Consider the following 25232-nt stretch of genomic DNA (forward strand, 5'->3'; position numbering starts at 1 on the left):
AGGAACACCCCACATACATTCGAGACACCACCCACGCCCTCCACCTCCTCCAAGACTTCCGTTTCCCCGGCCCCCAATGCCTCATCTTCACCATGGATATCCAATCCCTCTACACCTCCATCCGCCATGACCAGGGCCTCCAAGCCCTCCGTTTTGTCCTCTCCAGACGTCCCCAACAGTACCCTTCCACCGACACTCTCATTCGTTTGGCCGAACTGGTCCTCACCCTTAACAATTTCTCCTTTGAATCCTCCCACTTCCTCCAGACCAAAGGGGTAGCCATGGGCACACATATGGGCCTCAGCTATGCCTGTCCCTTTGTTGGCTACGTAGAACAGTTGATCTTCCGTAATTACACCGGCACCACTCCCCACCTCTTCCTCCGCTACATTGATGACTGCATTAGCGCCATCTCATGCTCCCGCGAGGAGGTTGAGCAATTCATCAACTTCACCAACACATTCCACCCTGACCTTAAATTTACCTGGACCATCTCTGACACCTCCCTCCCCTTCCTGGACCTCTCCATCTCCATTAATGACGACCGACTTGACACTGACATTTTTTACAAACCCACCGACTCCCACAGCTACCTGGATTACACCTCTTCCCACCCTATCTCATGCAAAAATGCCATCGCGTATTCCCAATTCCTCCGCCTCCGCCGTATCTGCTCCCAGGAGGACCAGTTCCACCATAGAACACACCAGATGGCCTCCTTCTTTAGAGACCAAATTTCCCTTCCCACGTGGTTAAAGATGCCCTCCAAAGCATCTCGTCCACATCCCGCACCTCCGCCCTCAGACCCAACCCCTCCAACCGTAACAAGGACAGAACGCCCCTGGTGCTCACCTTCCACCCTACAAACCTTCGCATAAACCAAATCATCCGCCAACATTTCCGCCACCTCCAAAAAGACCCCACCACCAGGGATATATTTCCCTCCCCACCCCTTTCCGCCTTCCACAAAGACCGTTCCCTCCGTGACTACCTGGTCAGGTCCACGCGCCCCTATTACCCACCCTCCCATCCTGGCACTTTCCCCTGCCACCGCAGGAACTGTAAAACCTGTGCCCCCCCCTCCTCCCTCACCTCTATCCAAGGCCCTAAAGGAGCCTTCCACATCCATCAAAGTTTTACCTGCACATCCACTAATATCATTTATTGTATCCGTTGCTCCCGATGCGGTCTCCTCTACATTGGGGAGCACTTTAGGGAACATCTCCGAGACACCCGCACCAATCAACCAAACTGCCCGTGGCCCAACATTTCAACTCCCCCTCCCACTCTGCCGAGGACATGAAGGTCCTGGGCCTCCTTCACCGCCGCTCCCTCACCACCAGACGCCTGGAGGAAGAACGCCTCGTCTTCCGCCTCGGAACACTTCAACCCCAGGGCATCAATGTGGACTTCAACAGCTTCCTCATTTCCCCTTCCCCCACCTCATCCTAGTTTCAAACTTCCAGCTCCACACTGTCCCCTTGACCTGTCCGGACTTGTCCGACCTGCCTAGCTCCTTTTCCACCTATCCACTCCACCCTCTACTCCCTGACCTATCACCTTCATCTCCTCCCCCACTCACCTATTGTACTCTATGCTACTTTCTCCCCACCCCTACCCTCCTCTAGCTTATCTCTCCATGCTTCAGGCTCACTGCCTTTATTCCTGATGAAGGGCTTTTGCCCGAAACGTCGATTTTGCTGCTCGTCGGATGCTGCCTGAATTGCTGTGCTCTTCCAGCACCACTGATCCAGAATCTGGTTTCCAGCATCTGCAGTCATTGTTTTTACCTTTTCAAAGATGATCCCAGTGCTGGCAATCATACGAGCTCCTGGCAGGAGGCAAAACAGGATGATGAGTGGGGCATCATACAGGCAAGGTATATAGCTAATGAAATGAGTTTCAGTAAATAGCATTAGCAATCTTGCTGGGCTCAGAGAGAAACCCTCCATGAAACTTGCCAAAATTGACATTTCTCAATTTCTGGCAAAATACAGCCCAGAATTTGTGTTTAATTTTTGAATTTGTGTGTTTTGCTTTTGTGAAGTACATGAGAAATAAGAGCTGGAGTGAGCTGTTCAGTTCCTCGAACCTGCTCCGCCATTCAATATGGCTGATCTTCTCTCAGCCTCAACTCCACTTTCCTGCCTGCCCTCCATAATCTTCCAAAATGTTACAAATTAAAAATCTGTCTATCTTCTCCTGAAATTTACCCAATGTCCTGGTATCCATCACACACTGAAATAGTAAGTTCTCCAGATTCATGATAATTTGGGAGGAGTAATTTTTCACTGTGGGAACCTGTAAATCTCCAAGTGTTGCGTGGATTTTTCACACTTAACCCAGACACCTGAAGCCAGTGCTACAATAGATTATAAAGGGCCTAACTCTCAAGTGGAAACATAGGTGATTTATTGGTGGTGAATAGATGGGGAAAAAAACACCACTGGTGATTTGGCAATGGGGAAAAAATACATTTTGTTGTGTGCAAGAGCACTTCTGGATATAAAGTAAAATTAAATAAAGGCTAACTGGAAAGAAAATAGCAGGATTGTTGTGATATCTTCTGTGCAATTTTAGCTCCTTAAATTTCAGCAGCATCTGCACTCATCTCAATGTCTCTAAGAGTTGGCTACCTCAAACTACATGTAAAATCTTTGGATTTAGCTCAGCGAGTATGTTCCCTTAGGGTAAATACATATTCAATACAAGGTAAATCCTTACTCTACCTGTGCTGTAGCTTAGTTTAACCATGGTGATAGGATTTTGTAGATCTTTGAAACCCAGTGATGAAAAAATAGCAACCTGTCCTTTTGTAGTGACCAAAAAGATACACTATCTGTGATGCACTCAAATGGCTTTCAAAATGAGAACAATTCTATTGTTAGACTCTTTTTATAATTCTCAAAGAGGTTTAGTTTTTCACAGTAATTTGTACAAAAAGAAACTAGCCTTGAGCTGTTGTCCTTTGCAGAAAGGTATATAATTTTTTAAAGGTATTTCCGGTACTATTGACCAGTAGTATCAATATCAATTCTGCTTTCAAAGCTTGTGTTAGAATTTATACATACAACTCTTGAAGTGACATCCTCAAAATAAAAAGGTTTTGTTCGACTGTCAAGTAAAAGAGACAGAGTCTTTGGTCTTGGCAAGGGAAGTAGCTGGCGCCATCTTAAACATGTGATGCAATTTAAGGTTTCAAGATAAGGTTCTGAGATCAATTTAAACTTAGCAGACTCAATCCATGATTGCATTCCTCATTTTAGTCAGAGTGGATATTTAATCGACTGTAAACTGAATATTCTGGCTGCTAAAAAATATCTGTATTTACTTCAATATATGGAGAACATTTTATTTATCATCTTAACTGTGAAGTAGGTTATTTAAGCAATAGGTTAAAAGAAACACCTAAGTATAGATCATAGCCTTCCTTTTGTCGGGTGAAATCACAACCCATTGTAGGACTCTTTCTGGGTATATCTGAAAGCATCAAATAGATTTAGCTAGTGAGTTAGACAAAAGAAATTGAGTCTTGAAATGGTCCTCAACTATAGTTTCTATGCATACTCTCTGTCTGTCTGTGTGTTTAAAAAATGTTGGATCACTTTGAGGTCATGAAAGATATCAAATAAAATGCAGAAATTTATCAAATTCCTGATAAGTTGGTGAATCAAATGCGGATGGGTCTTATTGTGTCTCTCTCAATATATAATCATGCCAGTCTGTTAAAACACTATTGTATCAACTCTAATCATTTTTTCAATTACAATAAAATCAGAGTATTTCTGGACATGAAAGCAAAACAAACTAAATGTTTCACATGAAATAGTGCCAGAAGACTGGAAGATAGCAAATGTCGTTCACCAGTTCAAGAAGGGGAGTAGAGACAACCCTGGTAATTATAGACCAGTGAGCCTTACATCAGTTGTTGGTAAAGCGTTGGAAAAGATTATAAGAGATAGGATTTATAATCATCTAGAAAAGAATAATTTGATTAGGGATAGTCAGCACGGTTTTGTGAAGGGTAGGTCATGCCTCACAAACCTTATTGAGTTCTTTGAGAAGGTGACTAAACAGGTAGATAAGAGCAAACCAGTTGATGTGGTGTATATGGATTTCAGCAAGGCGTTCAATAAGGTTCCCCACAGTAGGCTATTGCACAAAATGCGGAGGAATGGGATTGTGGGATATATAGCAGTTTGGATCAGTAAATGACTTGCTGAAAGAAGACAGAGGATGGTGGTTGATGGGAAATGTTCATCCTGGAGTCCAGTTACTAGTGGTGTACCGCAAGGGTCGGTATTGGGTCCACTGCTATTTGTAATTTTTATAAACAACCTGGATGAGGGCGTAGAAGGGTGGGTTAGTAAATTTGCAGATGACACTAAGTGGAGTTGTGGATAGTGACGAAGGATGTTGTAGGTTACAGAGAGATATAGATAAGCTGCAGAGCTGGGCTGAGAGGTGGCAAATGGAGTTTAATGCGGACAAGTATGAGGTGATTCACTTTGGTCGGAGTAACCGGAATGCAAAGTACTGGGCTAATGGTAATATTCTTGGTAGTGTAGATGAGCAGAGAAATCTCGGTGTCCATGTACACAGATTCTTGAAAGTTGCCACCCAGGTTGACAGGGTTGTTAAGAAGGCATACTGTGTTTTAGCTTTTATTAATAGAGGGATCGAGTTCCAGAACCATGAGGTTAGGCTGCAGCTGTACAAAACTCTGGTGTGGCCGCACTTGGAGTATTGTGTACAGTTCTGGTCACCGCATTATAAGAAGGATGTGGAAGCTTTGGAAAGGGTGCAGAGGAGATTTACTAGGATGTTGCCTGGTATGGAGGGAAGGTCTCACGAGGAAAGGCTGAGGGACTTGAGGCTGTTTTTGTTAGAGAGAAGAAGGTTGAGAGGTGACTTAATAGAGATATATAAGATAATCAGAAGGTTAGATACGGTAGACAGGGAGAGCCTTTTTCCAAGTATGGTGACGGCACACGGTGGAGGGGGCATAGCTTTAAATTGAGGGGTGATAGATATAGGACAGATGTCAGAGGTAGTTTCTTTACAGAAAGTAGTAAGGGTATGGAACGCTTTGCCTGCAACGGGAGTACATTCGCCAACTTTAAGTACATTTAAGTCATCATTGGGGACAAGCATATGGACGTACATGGAATAGTGTGGGTTAGATGGTATGACAGATTGGTATGACAGGTCGGCGCAACATCGAGGGCCGAAGGGCCTGTACTGCGCTGTAATGTAATGTTCTATGTTCTATGACTGATTCAAGTGAAGTTTTAGAACACCAAAGAGGTTGGAATACATAATTTTACTTGAATCTCCTTCCTTACAAATTTCATTAACTAGCTGGTGACTAAAGCTACTGTTTGATTCATATTTGGTCAAAACTTGAAGGAACAACTGGCATCAATGAGGGACTGGAAACGACTGGCAAAAACAACTCTGTTGACCATGCAAAATTCTTCTTACTAACATCTGTGGGCTGGTGCTGAAACTGGGAGAGTTGTCTCACAGACTAGTCAAGCAACAGGCTGACATAGTCAAACTTGTGGGTTCATACCTTACAGACAAAGTCCCAGACACTATCATCACCAACCCAGGATGTGTTGGCAGGACAGACCCAGCAGAGGTGGTGGCACAGTTGTATGCAGTCAGCAGGGAGTTGCCCTGAGAGCCCTCAACTGTGAATTTGCACCCCTTGTCTTCAGGCAAGGAAACCACCTGTTGATTACCACGTACCATCTTCCCTTGGCTGAAGAATCAGTACTCCATGTTGAACAACACTTGGAGGAAGCACTGAGTGTGGCAAGAATATAAAATATTCGCTGGGTTGGGGACTTCAATGTGGCTCGGCAGCAGCATTATTGATTGCGTTGGGTCATAAAGGATATAGCTGCTAGACTGGTCTGCAGGTGGTGGTGAGGGAAGCAACAAGAGGGAAAAACATACTTGACTTCAACCTTACCAATCTGCCAGCTGCTGATGAATCTGTCCATAATAATACCTGTAACACCGATCACCATACAGTTCTTTGGAGATGAAGTCCCACCTTCACATTGAGAATGCCCTCCATCATGTTGTGTGACACTATCGGCACACTAAATGGGACAGATTTTGAACAGATCTAGAAACACAAGACTAGGCATCCATGAGGCGCTGTTGGTCGTCAACAGCAGCAAAATCATACTTTAACACAATATGTAACCTCATGGTCCAACATACTCCCCCATTGAACCATTATCTTCAAGCTAGGCATTCAATGGAGAGTAGAGGAGGACCAGGGCCAGAACCAGGCATACCTAAAAAGAGGAGTTAACGCAGTGAAACTACCAAACAGTTCTACTTACATGCCAAAAAGCATAAGCAGCAAGTGATAGACACATAACTAATGATCCCACAATCAACAGATCCAAGCTCTGCAGTCCTCCATGTCCAATTGTGAATGGGATTAGACAATTAATGAACTCACTGAAAGAAGCTCCACAAATCCTCATCCTCAATGATGGAAGAGCCCAGCAAATAAGTAAAAAGATAAGGCTGAAGCATTTACAGCAATCTTCGGTCAGAATGTGGATGATCTATCTCTCCAACATCCAATGGCTCTCAGCATCACAGATGCCAGTCTTTACTCACTTCAATTCACTCCAAGTGATATCAAGAGACACTGGAGACACTGGAGACTGCATAGGCCATGGGCCCTGACAGCAATGGTATTGATAACTTGTGCTTCTGAACTTCTTGCAACCCTTGCTAAGCTGCTCCAGTACAGTTATGGTGACATCTACCTGACAGTGTGGAAAATTGCCCAGAGTATGTCCTGTACACAAAAAGCAGGACAAGGCCAACCTGGCCAATTACTGCCCTATCAGTCTAATCTCAATCATTAGTATAGTGATTGAAGGTGTTATCAATGGTGTTAGCAACATCCTGGGGGTTACTGTTTACCAGAAACTCAACTGGGCTCACCATATATAATGCTGAGGCTAAATCAGAAATGAGAAACATTACAGTGGATTCTTCACTTCCTATCTCCCAAAGGCTGTTCACCTAAGGCACAAGCCAGGAATGTGATAGAATACTCTTCCCTTGCCTAGTGGGGTGCAGTTCCAACAATATTCAAGAAGCTTGACACCATCCAGTACAAAGCAATTCACTTATTTGGCATCACATCCACAAGCATCCACTTCCTCCACCACTGATGCACTGTGTACTATCTACAAGATGCACTTCAGGAACTTGCTAAAGATGCTTAGACATCCTCTTCGAAGCCCATAACTACTGCCTTCTAGAAGGATGGGGGCAGCAGATCATGGGAACACCACCTGCAAGTTCCCCTCTAAACTACTCACCATCCTGACTTGGAAATATACTGCTATTCCTACACTGTCACTGGGTCAAAATCCTGGAATTCCCAACCTAAAGGCATTGCAGGTCTACCTACAGCAGATGGACTGCAGTGATTCAAGAAGGCAGCTCACCACCACTTTCTCAAAGAGAACTAGGGATGGGCAATAAATGCTAGTGATGCCCACATCCTATAAGAAAAGACTTTGGGTAATAAGTCACAAGTACTTCTCCTGTATCACACTTGCAGAGTAATAAACTGGGTTTGATGGTTGTGTTTGCTCTCTTATTTCCTTTCCTCTTGCCTCTGCAATCTTTCTACTATCAGCTTGCTTGTCACTTACCAACCTGGCATTTGTCATTCACTCCTTCATCTTATTTTCTATCATGCTCTGTTTTGGGTGCCTTTACCTTTCACTCCTGGGAATGTGCTTCAATTACGATGGAATCATTTATTTTCAAAGAGATCTCACTTCAAACAGACCTGACATTTTAATCTGTCAATCATTCATTCCAATTTAAGTTGCACAAGTCCATTCTCAAACAGGTGAAATTGCCTCCCTTTCACTTAAACAGTTTTACTTTAGATAGCTCCTTGTCTTTCTCCATGGTGAGTGTACATCTTGCGGTGCTGTGACCACTTTTCACTAAATGATCCCCCATTGACACTTCACAAACCTCATTTCCCAAAAATCTGTTGTCCAATGCTTCCATTCTGGTTAGGTCAGAAGTGTACTGATCAAGAAAAATCTCGAGAACATACCATAGGAACTCTCCTTCTTCTCAGCTCTTTAAACTATTGCTATCTGAGTTTATAATGATAATTAAAGTCCATTAAAAGGCTCTATAGTTCTTGTACCTCTGCAATCTCCTTGCAAATTTGATCCATTGTACTTTTCTCAATAGTTAGTTGCCTATAGAATAAACAAAATAAAGCAATGGCATCTCTATCGATTTTTTAAACTCTAAACAAATAAATTCTGTCCTTGACTGCTCTATGGTATTCTCTCTCTCCAAAACAAAAATACTCTGCAAAGTTCATGTAGTGTAGTGGTAGAACTGCTACTCCTGAAACAGAAAGTCTGGTGTCAAATCCCACCTGAAACAGATTAACTAAAAATATATAGAAAGGAAGATTGGTGGAGAAACTACACCTCAACAACTCAGAGCTGAGTACAATAATGTGGAGGAAGTTTGTTGTCAGAAAATATCTAAAACACTCTCCATAATCAAGATTTCCACCTATTGTTCCTGAACATCTTATAATCTTGAGGGAAATATGAGTGAGGTGGTCACAATCATCATTCATTTGTTCTTTGATTATGGAGTTGTGTCATTGGAATTGTTTCACCCATGCTTAAGTAAAGTTTTCAAATATGAACTAATTACCCAACCAAAAGCTAAGGCTCGCTCATTTAACCCAAACACTCATTTAACAAAGTTGTGTTAATTAGTGCCAATCAACTTCCTGGCATTGAAAATGAAACATTATAAATTTGATGTCTCATTTGAATATTGTTACTGGAGATGTTGTTTTACTTGGTCTTTATTCTCCTCCCTCTTATCCAACCTTCATTTCCTTCTCTATTCTCTGACATTGTGTTCAGTCAATCTAACTTCCTTCTCAGTTCTTCACAGCCTCTTTTATCTGATTCACTAATGAGATATACGGTTTCTTGCCCTGTTTACTCAGGTCTCAGTTGTGCTGGATTCCCTCACTGCAACACTATCAGTTTCCACCTTTAGCAATTTGCCAATCGAGAATTTAAAAAGTCTCTATTTGCAAGTGCAAGTCGAACTAACAGAAGACAATGTTAAATGCCCTGCTAGCAAATTACAGCCTTACCCCTGAAGTGACCTGCCAGCACTTCTCCCAAAGGGACTTTGCAGATTCTAACCTGGTATTGTTACAGGGTAGTCTTGAAACAGTACCTTGAAAGGAGCTGCCTTACATGTAGTGTAATCTCTAAAAAGCAAAGACTATTTTTTCTTTAGTGAGAGATGTGAAATGGTACAGTATCACTTTTGGCAAAGGTGACAATTCTGTGGAAGTATTATTGTGGCAGATGATAGTGGTCTTCTTCAACCACTAACCACAAAAGAGAATCATGAAGCATTAATCATGAGATGACAATACAGTCAACACAGACAGAAATACTCAGACAAGTTGCTGCTAGAGAATAATAGGCTAGTTAAGCTAGAATTATCCATAATTCTTTATATTAAGTAACTGTAAAAGCTATTTGAGGCACAATATATATCCTCCCAATAATGCTATTTTAAATTTAATATCTTACAATGCACATATTACACTCAGGTGTCAACAACCTGGACATCAACATAGAATTCAATGGCTTCTCAGCTCTTTACCCCACTGACACAAATTTTATACCATTTGTATGGTCCTCTGTGAGGAACATATCTGTGTGTCTTTTTTCCTGTCCTCATTACCATAGTCTGGGCCATGATCTTCCATTGGATTGGTCCATGCTTATAGGCAATGTGCTCCTACGTTTTGCCATTGTCTTTGCAAGATGGCTGACTAGGTAACTCTCCCATCTTTACTGCCTGCCATCAGGATTCACTGACTGTCAGTCAGCTTCTTTAACCAGGTTACAAAAGTACTTTGCATGGTCAACAAGTCATTGTGTAGGAATCAGATCTGGAATTCTGTCCCAGAGGTTGGGATGCTTCCACTGCACCACAAGAGCTCCTGGTGAATATACGTGTGATCACAATGATCTTGGATCGCAGGGTGACACATGAACAGAAAAATATTTATTTCTCTTAATTTCAAATTCTTAGTTGGGCTTCCTTGTGGGAAAATGTAGCACACAGAGGCATAGCTATAACACAGCAACTTCACTCTAATCATATCATTATCTAATTAATGAATGACAGTAGCCTCATTCCCAAATAATTCCCACAGAGACAAAATGGGCAATATCTTCACCTCACTTATTCCTCATCCTAGGGATGAAAATACAGGGATACAACAGATTAAGGGTATAGAGCACAGAAGTTAAACTAAACACCAGCATTTGAGGTTGGGGAGAAGTGTTGAATGTGTAGTGGCATGGCAACGTCATTGCACGAGTAATCCCGAGTTCCAGGCTAATGCTTTCGGGAATGGGGCTTGAATCCCACCATGGCAGATGGTGAAATTTGAATTAACTAAAAATCTGGAAATAAAAACGAGTCTCAGGGCAACCATCCAACTGTTCTTGATTATCATAAAGGCCGATCTGAATCACTAATGTCCTCATGAAAGGAATTCTGATGTCCATGCAGGTTTGGCCTACATGTGACTCTCAACTGTGCCCTGAAAAGTTGCATCAAAATTTCTGCAAAACCTAATGAAAGGAATTAAACTGGATGGTCCACGCAGCATTGATTAAGGTACTGGAAATTACAATGGCAAACCCAGAGGTGATGCCTTACATAGACATAAACATGGAATCATATCTCACATACATGCACCACTATCACCAACCCTGTCCCATCAGCATGAAAGACCAACCAGAGGTGGTTCCATAGTAGTACACAATTGGGAGGGAGTTGTCCTTGAGTTCTCAACATTGGCTCCAGACCTCATGATGTCTCATTACATCAGGTCAAAAACAGACATGGAAACTTCCTGAAGATTATCACATATTGAATCCCCTCAGTTAAAGAAGTATCTCTCCATGTTGAATTTAATTTGGAAGAAGCAGTAAGGGTGGCAAAGGAACAGAATGACGGGAATGGGAATTTTAATGTTCATCATCAAAAGTGGCTCAGTAGCACCACTACTAATTAAGCTGACCTAGCCCTAATGCAGATAGCTGCTAGACTGGATCTGCAACAGATAATGAGGGAAACAGAGAGAAGGAAATATCTACCTGGCCTTGCCCACCCACAGTCATGTGGAGATGAAGTTTTGTCTTCACATTGAGGATACCCTCTTGTGTGGCAATGACCATCCTGCTAAATGGGACAAACTTTGAAAAGATTTTACAATTTCAGACTAGGCATCCATGAGGTGCATGTACCAGACACTGTTATCACCATCCCTGAGTATGTCCTGTCCAGTCATCATGAAAGGCCAACCAGAGGTGGTATGGTATATCCATGAGGTGCAGAATTGTATTCAACCATTATCAGTAACCTCGAGGCTTGGCATATCCTCGCTCTATCATTGCTATCATGCCAGGACAGCAACCCCGGTTCAACGAAGTGTGCAGGAAGGCATGCCAGGAGCACCACCAAACAAATCTTTAAAAAAAATGATGTCAATCTGGTAAAGTTACAACACTGGACTATGTGCCTGCCAAACAGTGGAAGCAGCATGTAAGACACAGGGCTAAGTGACCCTGTGGCAAAGAAAGAGATCTAAACTTTGCAGTCATGCTACATCTAATTGTGAATAATAGTGGACTACTAAACAACTAACAGGAGGAGAAGGCTCCACAAATAATCCATTTGCAATGATGGATTGGCCCAAAAACATCAATGTAAAAGACAACAAAAACTGCTAGAGCCAAACAAGAAGTTTGGTAGCACCTGTGGAGAGAGAAATAGAGTTAACATGTTATAACTATTATTTGGAAATGTTAGTGTAGTGAAAATAATTTAGGACGGAGAGAAAGAATAAAAGTTAAAGTATGCATGATACAACTACTTGGGTACAAGTTTGGGATTAAGATGTTTAAGATGCTAAGGTGATTGCTGATGCTTTGAGTGGAAGGAGTATTTTTAAAATATTTCATGGACAAAAATCTAACATAAGGTCCCAGCTGACTATATGCACTTTTACATAGAACTTTTGCATTCCCTGTCCATGTTCCTCATTTCCCATTGCAGCTGTTTGTTTCCACTTTATTTGCCCCGTGATCATGTCAAAGTTATACAAAATAAGTAGGCAACAATAATCTCGGAGACTTTCCTACCACAGTCTTGGGGTATGGTCATGACTAGTCAAATTGCTGGATTTGCTGAGCATGTCTGTGATGCATTCCAGATACTTTCAAAAGAATCTTTTCAAAGAGTTGTTATGATACACCTCTGAAGCAGGTGGAACTTAAACCCAGGATTCTTGGCTCAGAGGTAGGGCAATACAATTGTACTACAAGAACCCTTTGGTAATGTACTCCCCTGCACCTAATTATAATTTTAATGTTTCCAGTATATTAGGTTTGATAATCTCGCAGTTAACCTTGATTTCTTTTTGTGTGACAAAGTTAATTTGCTAAAAATACTTTCAGTGTTAAGTACAAAATTTGTACCAAAAGCTTAGACTTCTGTCATTTTTTTCTTTCAGTTACATCCATAAATTATTCACCCCAAAACATTCCTCAATCTGTGTGCAACTAGGTGGTGAAGGCACATGTGGTCACCTTCACAAAGGTGGCAATGACCTGCACTAATGTATGCTAAAGATAAACTGCACAATTAGGGAGTTTGTAGCCACTCCCTTTCATGCAAGAAATTAGGGAAATTAGGGAAATATGTACGACAGGTATCATATGCCTGTATTGGAGCAAATCTTGCCACCAGGAAAAGGTTTACAGCCCCTATTAGTCACACTTAGGGATTTGAATGAATGGCTTGCTCTTGCATACAATGCACTAGTCATTTGCTTTTAATACTTGTACACTGTGAAATGCAGCCAACAGGGAAGGTCATACAAACACACAATCAAACATTAGGAACAGGTGTAGACCACTGCACCCCTCAAGCCTCTTCTGCCATTCAATAAGATCACGTGATATCACGTGTAACCTGATCTCCATGCGCCATTAGTATTCCCTCTATGATGTGCAGCCTTGCTCAGAGGTTCCACATATACTAATTGGTACACAGAACATCAACTTTAGGCTAAGAAGTTACTGCTGTGGACAGACCTCAGAGACTTGCACAGTGACAGGAAAAATTAGAGGGACTGTAGCCTCTCATCTGCACATGTCCCTCTTTGCTTATGAAGAATCAATTCATCTTTGCCTTAAAGATATTTAAAATATTTGTAATGAAAATCCAGGTAAACTTTTTTCCTGTGATGAAAGATTACACTAACTGTGATGCTAATTTAACATGCTCTGCCCAATATCCTTCACAGCAACTCCCTTCCCATTTCCAACTGAAGCAAAACAGGGGGAAACCTTTGAGATTCTGTGATGTTAACTTAAATGATAACCGTGACAAGTTAATCCAAATCAAGTTCCTAATGTGTTACATTAATGAATACCCTACAAGTTCAAAAGTCAGGAAATAAAAATGCCATTCAATTCTTCAGCGCTAACATGACAAGACTGAGCAATCTTCAACACCTATTGGTGTGAAAGACACTGCATGATCCTCATATCAAAGATGAGAATCTGCTAAGTACGTTCACTTAGATGCATCAGAGTATGATCTTTTCTTACCCTAGCACATGCTCTCATAAATAAGAATTCCATTGCCCCCAACCCTCTCACCTCACACACACACTTAATACTGCTCACTTATCATTGCGCTATCCCTAGGGCCCCCTTTGTGATCCTGCCTGCAATCCTGGCAATGCCCACTAATGAGCTCTGGTGCTGGCAAGCTGTAGGAGTGGCTGGCCAATCAAGATTGACAGCAGTTCCAGGGGGTGGAAATTTGTCCCTCCAGTGAGGGGTGGAAATCCGACTGTCTACTCCAGACCTGGGCATTTTATGGCCCGCGGGCCATATCCGGCCCTTTGCTCGTTCCTGTCCAGCCCGCATGAGGTCAATCTTAAATTAGAACATAAATGAAAAAGTATTTATGCCATGCACGCAATACAACTGTGTTGCTTTTGTTTTGAAAAGGGTGCTTTTTAAAATTTACGTATAGTCGCACATGCGCGTGTATGTGTGTGTGCACGTGCGTGAACAGCTAAAAATTATGCTTGCTGGCTAGCTCTCAAAATGTCAGCTCACGCCAAGACAAGTTATGTCATATCCCACAAAATCACCAGATACAGTAAACAGTTTTCTGATGGAGAGTTTATGAAGGAGTGCTTGTTGGACTCTGCAGAACTAATATGCCCGGAGAAAAAGGAGGCATTTGAGAATGTGCCCCTCTCCCAATGCACTGTAACGAGAAGGATTGGGGACATCGCGAGAAATCTGGAGCTTCAGCTGCAGCACAGAGTGGTCAATTTTGACTTTTTTTCCTTGGCTTTGGATGAGAGCTGCGACGTACGTGACACAGCCCAGCTACTCCTCTTCGTACGTGGGATAACTACGGACTTTAAAATCACAGAGGAGCTGGCAGCCATGCAGTCAATGAAAGGAACAACAACTGGTAATGATTTGTTCACAGAGGTAAATGCCTGTTTGGACACATTTGGACTAAAATGGGACAAGCTGGCAGGTGTGACAACGGATGGTTGCCCAAATCTAACGGGAAAATATGTTAGACTCTTAAAGTGATAAAGTGACAGAAATTGGTATTTTTGCATTATATTATATATCAGGAAGTGTTGTGTAAGTCAGTGTTAAAAATTAACCATGTGGTTGAGGTTGCAACTAAATTAGTCAACTTCATCAGGGCAAGAGCTTTGAATCACAGGCAGTTTGTTGCACTTTTGGAAGAAAATGAGACTGAACATCGTGACATCGGCTACCACACAGCTGTCAGGTGGCTCAGCCTGGGCAAAATGCTGAAAAGTGTATGGGACCTGAGAGAAGAGATTCAAGATTTCTGTGTGAAGGGAATGGCATTCCACAGCTTTCAGATGCAGACTGGATTGCAGACCTTGGTTTTGCTGTTGATATGGCTGCACTTATGAATGAACTAAATGTGAAACTACAGTGCAAGGGCCTTTTTGTGCATGAAATGTACAACTTGGTGAAGGCTTTTATGAGAAAGTTGCAGCTTCTCTCAAGCCAAATGGAGGACAACACTCTCACCCACTTACCAACACTGAAGGAAGCCGCACCTTCAGCTGACCACCTCCACAGGTACTCATCTATGTTCGAAGCACTGCATGGTGAATTTTCAAGGCGGTTTCAAGACTGTAAATCGCTTGAGAATGAAATGTACATGATTTTTTTCCCCATTTACATGCAATGTGGAGAATGCACCTAGTGATGTTCAGCTTGAACTCATTGACCTGCAGTCTGACACACTTCTGGCAGACTACTTTAGGTCAGCCTCACTGCTTGATCTTTACTCTTCCCTCAAAGAGAAGAACTTTCCACACATGAGGAGGCATGCTCAGAAGATTCTAGTCCTCTTTGGATCTACCTATATATGCGAACGTACATTCTCAGTGATGAAGTTCAATAAATCCAAATACAGACCCTCTATCACTGATGATCACCTCTCAGCTGTCCTTCGCATAGCCACCTCAGACATTCAACCAGATTTCAGTGCACTTGTTCAAGCCCAAAACAGACTGGATTTTTCTCACTAAACAAGTAAAATGAACTGAAAAACATCAAAAGCACTTATTGCTTTTTGTACAGAGTTGTTTGTTGTTTGTAATACTGAACAATAATGAAACAACTTTTCATTATTGGTTTGTGAAATTAACATGTTAAGAATAAAATGAAATACTGAAATTATTGTTTTTACTGTTTATTTTTTCTATATTTGACCTACTCCACAATTCATATTTTTATTATAACAGAACATCCGTATTCTTTTGATTATAAGTTTCAGTGGAAAACTATATAATTTAGTACTTTTTACAATGGGAGAAAATTAATACTGAGCAGAATTATGTTCAACTTATTGTTGGTTCGGATCTCCAACACAACTCAGGTTTCTCATGTGGCCTCTTGGAAGAATTAATTGCCCACCCCTGGTCTACTCCTTCAGCATGATTAGGCTGCAGCTTGGGATTCTCTCTGATAAACGGACTCACCTCACCACTGATTTTCCTTCTGAGAGTTGGAGGTGTTGAGCAGTTTGCCATCTGTCCACAAACACTACAATTTATGTCCCATTGACAGCTTAGTTTTCTTCCCATTTTCACATCATCAGCAAATTCAGGTATTATTCAGTTGCTTCATCGAACTCATTTGGAAAGATTATAAATGGTTTGAGACACACTGATTTCTGTGGAACTCCACGAGTCACAGGTTGCCAACTTAAAATAATTCATTTATCATTACTGTCTACTTCCTGTGAGTTAAGCAAGCCTCGATCCATGTTAATACATTACCACCTGCAACCGGGGCTCTTACCTTGTGTTTGATGTGACTGCACCATACCGATTGCTGTTTGGAAATCCAAGTACACATCACCTATTTTATTTTATCTTTATTCATCTTGTTTAGTACTCCCTCAAAGAACTCTAATAAATTAGTCAAACATCATTTTCCTTTCTCAACCTCGTGCTGATTTTTCCTGGTTGTATTATGATTTTCGAAATGCCCTGCTATTAATTCCTGAACAAGACAGTAGATTTTTTTCCAGATGCTAGGGCTGGTAGCTGTAAAATGCCTGGTTGAACATTAATCTTAGCTGCATGGTATGCTTTTATTTTCAATTGATACCATCCTTAACTTCTTTAGTTACTACAACTTTCAGTCTTTCTTTCTTAATGGAATATATCTTTATTAGAAGTTTTGAAATGCTCCTTTAAAAATCTTCCACTGCTCCTCTACTGTCCTACCTTTAACCTAATTGCCAATTCGCATTAAATGTCTTCATACCCTTTGAATTGTCCTTATTTACGCTTAAGACTCTAGTGTTAAATTCAAAAGTCTCACCCTTGAAGTGAATGTCAAATTCTATCATTGATCCCTGTTGCTGAGAGGCTCCAGTACTATGAAGTCATTAACTAATCCTGTTTCAATTCTCACTTCCAGGCCTAAAGTATGCTGTACCTGAGTTGGCAACTAGAATGTACCATTTAAGCAAATGTCCCAAAAACACTATTTATCAGCGAGTTTTCAGCAGATTTGTAGCTCAGGCTGAGGTTCTGGATGTACATTTGCTCGCTGAGCTGAAAGGATCGCTTTCAGACATTTCGTCACCATACTAGGTAACATCATTGGGTGAGTCTCCAGATGAAGCACTGGTGTGAGTCATCTGCTTTCCATTTATGTGTTTAGGTTTCCTCGGGTTGGTGACATCATTTCCTGTGGTGATGCCATTTCCTGTTCTTTTTCTCAGACGGTGGTAAATGGGGTCTAAGTCAATGTGTTTGTTGATAGAGTTTCGGTTGGAATGCCACGCCTTGCGTGTCTCTGTTTGGCTTGTCTGATGGATATGTTGTCCCAGTCGAAGTGGTGTTCTTCCTCGTCTGTGTGTAAGGATACTAGTGAGAGTGGATCATGTATTGTGACTAGTTGATGTTCGTGTATCCTGCTGGCTAGTTTTCTGCCTGTTTATCCAATGTAGTGTTTGTTACAGTTCTGCTTCTTAGTTTTGCTTCTTGTCTGTATAGTGTCTTTCAAGTTCATTAGCTGCTGTTTTAGTGTGTTGGTAGGTTTGTGGGCTCCCATGATGCCAAGAGGTCTGAGTAGTCTGGCATTCATTTCCGAGATATCTTTGATGTAGGGGAGAGTGGCTAGGGTTTCTGGATGTGTTTTGTCTGCTTGTTTGGGTTTATTGCTGAGAAATCAGTGGACTGTGTTCATTGGGTACTCGTTCTTTTTGAATATGCTGTGTAGGTGATTTTGTTGTTGAAAGTGAAGAGGGTGATAAGGCATAGATCCACGAGCTTGAGGATGTTGTCTTTGCTGATGTTTGGTGTATGTGTCTTTGGTTCTTTTAATAGTGTAGTCAGTGTTTCCTTAGCCAGGTTGATGTTGATGGATGTGAACAGGGCTGTTATGTCAAAGGAGACCATTATTTCATTCTCTTCTACCTTGGTATCTTTAATGGTGTTCAGGAATTCTTGGGTGGAGTGGGGTGATTCTTCTACTAAGTGTTTTAGTCTTTCGTGTAGCTCTTTGGCTAATTTGTACATTGGTGTTCCAGGTAGCGAGACTATGGGTCTGAGGGGAGCTCATTGTTTGTGAATTTTGGGTAATCTGTAGAAGTGTGGTGTGTTGGATCTCTCTGGTTTCATTTTTTTGAAAGTTTAATTCTCCAGATTTCTAAAGTTTCTTGAGAACTTCAGTTCTCAAGTTGTGGGGTCGGGTCTATTGTCACTTGTTGGTAGGTGTTGGAATCTGCAAGCAATGCGTTTGCTTCTCAATGTAGTCTGTTCAATTTAAAAATGACTGTAAGCATCCTTTCAACGAGCCACCACACACTGCAACATAAAGGAACTGCAAAGAGCAGAGGAAAATCACCTACACACCATATTCAAAAAGAATGGGTAACCAATGAACACTGATTTCTCAGCAACAAACCCAAACAAGCAGACAAAACACATCCAGAAACCCTAGCTACTGTCCCCTATCTTGTGAACACTTAAATTCTGTTCCTCTTACAATTTGGTTTCATTATCCAAAAGCTAACCTACTTATCGCTTTGTTGTTTTTGATTAATTTATCACGTTTCCCCTCTGACAACATTCAAGAAGGCTGACACCATCATGACAAAGCAGCTTGCTTCACAGGCACACAGTTACACCTTCAATATTCAGCACCGAAGCATATTGGTAGCAATGTCTACTACCTACAAGGTGCACTGCAGTAGCTCACCACATTCCTTAAATGAGAACTTCCCAGTCCACTACTTGACCTTTTAGTTCACTATTTAATTTCAATCTTTTCTGCAGTCGGTATACCAAGGTCAATTGGGCAAGAAAACTTAACACATCCTTTGGCCTACTTTTACACATTTTTTGCACTTGCTCTAGTTTCGTTATTATGGTATTTTCTTCACCTAGAATATTTATGTTACTCTAATATAGCATGGACTAACAGAGTCTTTGACTTTATCTTTCCTTCTTAGCATGCTGATGTAAGCTGCAGTGGTGACTGCAAACATCTAAACCTTCAAATGTTATTTGATAATTTTGAACAACCTGAATCAATAATGAATTTATACAAGTGACTGAAAGAAATCATATAGTAAGAGCAGAAAGTAAGATTTGATTCCCTACAGTGCAGAAACAGGCCTTTCAGCCCAACAAGTCCACACAGAACCTCTGAAGACTAACCCACCCAGACCCATTGCCCTACTAATGCACCTATCACTATGGACAATTTAGCCATGGCCAATTCACCTGACTTGCACATCTTTGGATTGCAATGTAAACTTTTATATTACCTCAATTATGTTTGAAAACAAAATAGATTTATCTTCATCACGTCATGCAGGCGGCCACTCAGTCCATTACCCTTCCGTATCTGTTCTTTGAAATAGTTATCCAAGTAGCCACACCCCTCTGCTTTCCCGCAATGTAGTGCAATTTCCACCTTTTCAAATATGCCATCGAACTCCATTTTTAAGTTACCATGCAACTGTTTCCATTAAACCTTTTGGGAACACAATCAGGTCATAGTTTGTTTAAGAAAATGTTATCTTCTCTCTGGCTTTTATTCAAACAATGCACCGAAATCAATTAATGTTCGTATGAAAATATGTGTACTTGTTATAAGAACACATTCTCCTAAATGTGAATCAGCTGGAAAACGCACAGAAGTTAATGTATGTTGGTGTGTGTCTCGATGGTATCAGCTGCAAATCCCGAACTTGCGCGTGTCTGTCAAACATCGCCCGCTACCCAGCAGCAGAGTCCATCTTCAAAGAGGCACCCAAACTGTCTTTTTTTGAAGACAGACTGCAAAACCTTTTCCGGGTTCTAGTCCCCGAACCCGTATTTTATAATTTTTTTGTGTATGTGGACATGTTTCATTTTGATGGCAGAGGCAGCGAGTGATTCGGAACCGAATCGGCCTTTAGTTTGCAATCACTGTAACCAGATGGAGCAGGCCGTTGGGAACCGGAGGCTCGATTTCTCAGTGGCAGCGCTGCTGCCTGCGGGTGGTTCCGGGGAGAGAATGGGAACGGCGACTCCGAAGCAATTCTGTCAAGTCCTGCAGAGGCCGCTCATCAGTATCACATTGGAAACATTCGAGAGGTGAGCAAGTTCGAACGTTGCCCAGGGATCACTCAACGCTCCACTCACTGTTGACGTCATAATGGTTCAGGGCAAAAAACCTGCATATGGAAGTCACTTGAATTTGTATAGCACCTTCGTTACCGCCCAAGAGCCCCAACGCTCCTTTGCAGACATACAAACACGTCGTATCATGGTCTCTGCTGTATGAAACCGTAGATGAATGCTGTAATCAGAGGATATATGGCAGACTGCGTTGTTAAATCTGCCTAAGGCATTCCGAGAGGTTACGTTTACGATTGTTAATCTTGGTTCGACATATTCCTGGAAGTCTTATAATAATACCTCCTGCCTCCAACTGGGTCAACTTGAAATACAGTAACTAAGCAATTGCATAAAGGACACTCACTGGACTAGGTGATGGTACACTACTCACTCTTCAAAACCAAAATATCTTAACTTCCTTGGTTTCTATTCCTGTTGCTCCATAGCCACACCTGTGGAGACATTTTCACCACTTATTCCATTTTCATTTATACATCCCTTGATGATCCTCCCACTCACCACATTGTTGCTAATGGTTGTGGCTCTGTAGAAAATACATGCTTGCTTTAAAATGTTTAATATATGCTTTTTTTCTTCATCAGTAACCATGCTGCATATGTTGGGCTTCCTAAAATTGGTCTTGATGGTCCTACGCAAAAAGTGGAAAATGTCATTCAAACTTTGTGCTGGTTTTGCTGAATTAAGGCCCCGATTGAAACTATACATGTATGTTGAGCAGAACATGTCACGTTGATGCTCCAAATCCTAAGTAAAATAGCCTGCTGATGTTCAGAGTGTATTGGCATATATGAACAATGGCAACATTGACGATTTGGGTCACTGTTGGAGTCAATTAGTCATGATTCGGAGATTTGCTTTCATGGACTGATATCTTCTGCAGCATAGGAGAGAAAAGAAAGAAAATGGGGGGGGGGGGAGTGAAATCATATGTACACTAATTTTCTGCCTACCCTTTTTCTTCTGAAAATGTTGCTACCTCACTGGGAACACTTCCATGCTTAAGCCTTGATATATATTTGATTACTACTAGTATCATGGTAAATGGAATAACCACTTATATTTATGTAAGTCTTTAATGTTATACAATATCTCGAGGCACTTCACGACAGGAGTATAAAACTAAGTGTCACCTAAAGTGATACTACGTCACATAACTAGGAGCTGGGTCAAAGAGACAGGTAATGAGGAGGGCACCAATGGAGAAAAAAAATAGATTTAAAGGGATTCGGGGATTGTGGCCGAGGGGACTGAAGGCACAGGCACTTATGAAGGGGAAATATCATTGGGAATGCTCAAGAGGGCAGAATTAGAGTGCAGGAATCTTAGATAGCAGTTTTGCTGGAGAAGATTACAGAGCTAGGAAGGGGTAAGGCCACAGATGGATTTGAAACCAAAGAAGAGATTGTAGCTTGACTGGGAACCAGAGTAAGTCAGTGAGCACAGGGGTGATAGAAGTATGGGACTTGCTGTCAAGGAAGACATTGGTTGCACAGCTTTGGATGACCTCGGGTTTGTGGAAGGTAGAATATGAGAGATCAACCAGGCATATATGAAAATGGTCCATGTTAGAGGTAAACATAGGCTGAGACAGGGTGATGTGAGGAAGTGAAAACAATCTTTGTCATGCCACTGACATTTTTCTAAAATCATGAAAATCTTTCAGTTCTAGCAGTCCATCTCCATTTCATTTCATCCCCAATAAGAAAATATGTGGCCTTTTGCATAAGGAGTCTGATAATTTCACAGCAGCATTGGAATGGAGAGAATTGGTGATAAGGCAGAGCTGGGTGTTAGCTGCATGCAAGTGGAAACTAATGCTGCAACTTCAGATTATGTCATAGAGATGTAGGTTGAAACTTTATTGCTGGAACAGCACAGCAGGTCAGGCAGCATCCAGGGAACAGGAGATTCGACGTTTCGGGCACAGGCCCTTCTTCAGGCTCATTCCTGAAGAAGGGCCTGTGCCCGAAACGTCGAATCTCCTGTTCCCTGGATGCTGCCTGACCTGCTGTGCTGTTCCAGCAATAAAGTTTCAACTTTGATCTCCAGCATCTGCAGACCTCACTTTCTCCTCATAGAGATGTAGCATGTAGATGAGAAATAGGAGTGGAAGAGTCCAAACAAAGTAACTATTATAATTTATTCAGATGAATATCTGAAGACAATTGTGATTTTCCAAGAAGAATGTTGTGGTTTTATAGGGTTATTAAGGCAGGCATTATATCAAAAATGACGATGTAATTATTGGGCTGAAAACAAAAAACCTGAAACACCATCCCAGTGACTCAAAGAAGCAGCTGCTAAGATGGTCAACATTATCATTACTGTGTCTTACAAATTCTAGAGCCACTAGTAGGGGGACAGCTGTCCAGAAAACCTATTAGAGACAATTACCTTGGAGGAGTGTGAATAGACTAGCTCCTGACCCATTGACAAACTATCTAGTCAAGCACCTGTGTATCCACTAAAATGAAACAAATGTCGATGCTGGAGATCTGAAGCAACAAAAACAGAAATTGCTCGAGAAACCCATCATGTCTGATAGCATCTGTAGAGAGAAAACAGATAAAGTTTTGAGTCCAGTGACCCTTCTTCACTTCATGGCCACTGGAATCGAAACATTAACACTTTTTTCACCAATGTATTCAACTGGTGGGGAACAAGCATTTGATGTAATCACTTTGTCCAGTGGAATCCTACTGATAATGGAACTCATCCAGTTAAAATGTAATCATGTCTACTCCATGGACCAGGAATCAACTTTCTATGGCTGTTATTGAGTAACTGGTCAATCAGTAAGAATAAATAAACCCTGCTTCTTTGCTTGAGAAATTTCCTTCCTTTTCCCTTTTTTTCCCTTCCTTGCCTTCTTTTCTTTTCCTTCCCTTCTCCTCTCTCTCTCCATCTTGCATGCTTAAGCCCTGCCACTTGCTTGACCATCCACATGGCATAGTCCATGTTTTAAGAAATATCCCAGCAATGCTTCTCCCCAGAAGAAAACATAAATTTTCCATCAACATCTTAACTGGTCTTAATGTCAAATGCACAGACTACTGAGCATATTCTGAAGCTACCTCGGTCATTAATCTATAAAAATCACATCCTTTTATTATACTTTGAAAAAATACTTTTACTATCACCCAAATTTGTATATGTGTGTTTGTGTACATTTGAATGTAATCTCAGAGCTGCAGCTCTTTCTTATTATTTTACTTAGATCTGTTGTCAACTACAGGGCATATGTTTAATGTAAGGGGGAAAGATTTAAAAGGGACCTAAAGGGCAACTTTTTCACACAGAAGGTGGAGCCTCTATGGAATGAGCTGCCAGGGGAAATGGTGGAGGCTGCAACAATTACAACATTTAAAAGGCATCTGGATGAGTATGCAAACAGGAAGTGTAGATGGATATGGGCCATATGCTGGTAAATGGGACTACCATTTAGACTATGATTTGGAGTGTGTGTGTAAAGGGGTAGAAGTCTGTGAGAGGGTGCATGTGGGAATGTATGTGTGAGAGAGAGAGCTTCTATATGAGAGAGGTCTGCGTGAGTGTATGGCTCTATAGGAGAGAGTGTGTGTGTAGTGGGGTCACCTGCAGTGTGACACGAACCCAAGGTCCAGGTTGAGGCCATCCCTTTGGGTTTGGTACCCATGGGGATAGCCTCAACTAGGACCTTGGGTTCGTGTCACACTACAGGTGACCCCACTGCACTACACACACAGACACATTCTCCTACAGAGCCATATACTCACGCAGACCTTCTCTCAAACACAAACTCTCTCTCAGATGCTCTCACACACATTTCCACATGCACCCTCTCACAGACCTATACCCCTTTGCACTCACACATACACCGACATAGTCTCTCAAAGATACTCATACCCCTCTGCGCACAAACACACACGTGCACACACACACGCACAAGTTTGTGGGGTGAATTTGTACTTGCAGAATTACATTTTATTTTGTTCAAAAACTTCATGAATCCATGGCAGATTCTGTAAATACCTTAGATTAGAATCAGTTTGAACATTGGGACACAGCCTCACAGAGGGCACTTCACACCTTCAGTGCATTATCTGGGCCAACATGGCACCTATTTTTAAAGTTCGCTTGACAATGTAACTTTAAAAAAGTTCGGAATTTACATATGAATGAATTGAAACCAACATGCCCATTGTAAAAGATGAGAGACTTAACAAACAATCCAGGTCTTTTTCAATATATAGTTTCAATTCTATGGCACTGTAAACTTCTGCTATAAATTTCTGTGCCCTTCTATTTTATACTCCACAATCACCTGAGAAGGAACAGTGCTCCAAAAGCTAGTGTTTCCAAATAAACCTGTTGAACTATAACCTAGTGTCGTGTGATTTTTAACTGGTAGATTAATTTAGGATATCTAGTTGGCATGGACTGGTTGGACCAAAGGGTCTGTTTCTATGCTGTACAGCTCAGAGTCATAGAGATGTACAGCATGGAAGCAGATCCTTCAGTCCAACCCGTCCATGCCGACCAGATATCCCAATGCAATCTAGTCCCACCTGCCAGCACCCGGCCCATATCCCTCCAAACCCTTCCTATTCATATACCCATCCAAATGTTGCAATTGTACCAGCCTCCACCACATCCTCTGGCAGCTCATTCCATACAGAGTACCACACTCTGTGTGAAAAGGTTGCCCCTTAGGTCTCTTTTATATCTTTCCCCTCTCACCCTAAACCTATGCCCTCTAGTTCTGGACTCCCCGACCCCAGGGAAAAGACTTTGTATATTTATCCTATCCATGCCCCTCATAATTTTGTAAATCTCTATAAGGTCACCCCTCAGCCTCCGACGCTCCAGGGAA

The 25232-nt window shown here is 41.7% G+C and overlaps 2 protein-coding genes across 3 annotated transcripts in view; both read left to right on the forward strand.

The window, feature by feature from the left end:
• The first annotated feature begins 14267 nt into the window (after nt 1–14267).
• Nucleotides 14268–15133, forward strand: LOC148149910 (general transcription factor II-I repeat domain-containing protein 2A-like). The gene is made up of 2 exons (XM_087986886.1): nt 14268–14666; nt 14819–15133. Exons 1-2 carry the CDS (start codon nt 14268–14270, stop codon nt 15131–15133), a joined length of 714 nt encoding a protein of 237 aa, XP_087843012.1.
• A 4934-nt stretch (nt 15134–20067) lies between these two features.
• Nucleotides 20068–25232, forward strand: part of crppa (CDP-L-ribitol pyrophosphorylase A) — a 259642-nt gene continuing 254477 nt past the window's right edge. For both annotated transcript variants that reach the window (XM_043689823.2, XM_087987109.1), the window contains exon 1: nt 20068–20335. In XM_043689823.2, coding sequence (XP_043545758.1) covers nt 20094–20335 — 242 coding nt within the window. In that variant the 5' untranslated portion in view covers nt 20068–20093. The remainder of the gene's footprint in view (nt 20336–25232) is intronic.

The sequence above is a fragment of the Chiloscyllium plagiosum genome, unplaced genomic scaffold, assembly GCF_037043375.1.
Source record: "Chiloscyllium plagiosum isolate Xiang-an unplaced genomic scaffold, Cpla_swu_hap1 HiC_scaffold_5, whole genome shotgun sequence".
Lineage (NCBI taxonomy): Eukaryota > Metazoa > Chordata > Chondrichthyes > Orectolobiformes > Hemiscylliidae > Chiloscyllium > Chiloscyllium plagiosum.

Coding starts and splice junctions, on each gene's coding strand:
- LOC148149910 (XM_087986886.1), top strand. CDS start 14,268: ATGTCAGCTCACGCCAAGACAAGTTATGTCATATCCCACAAAATCACC. Junction 14,667..14,818: donor GTAATGATTTGTTCACAGAG/GTAAATGCCTGT, acceptor ATTATATATCAG/GAAGTGTTGTGTAAGTCAGT.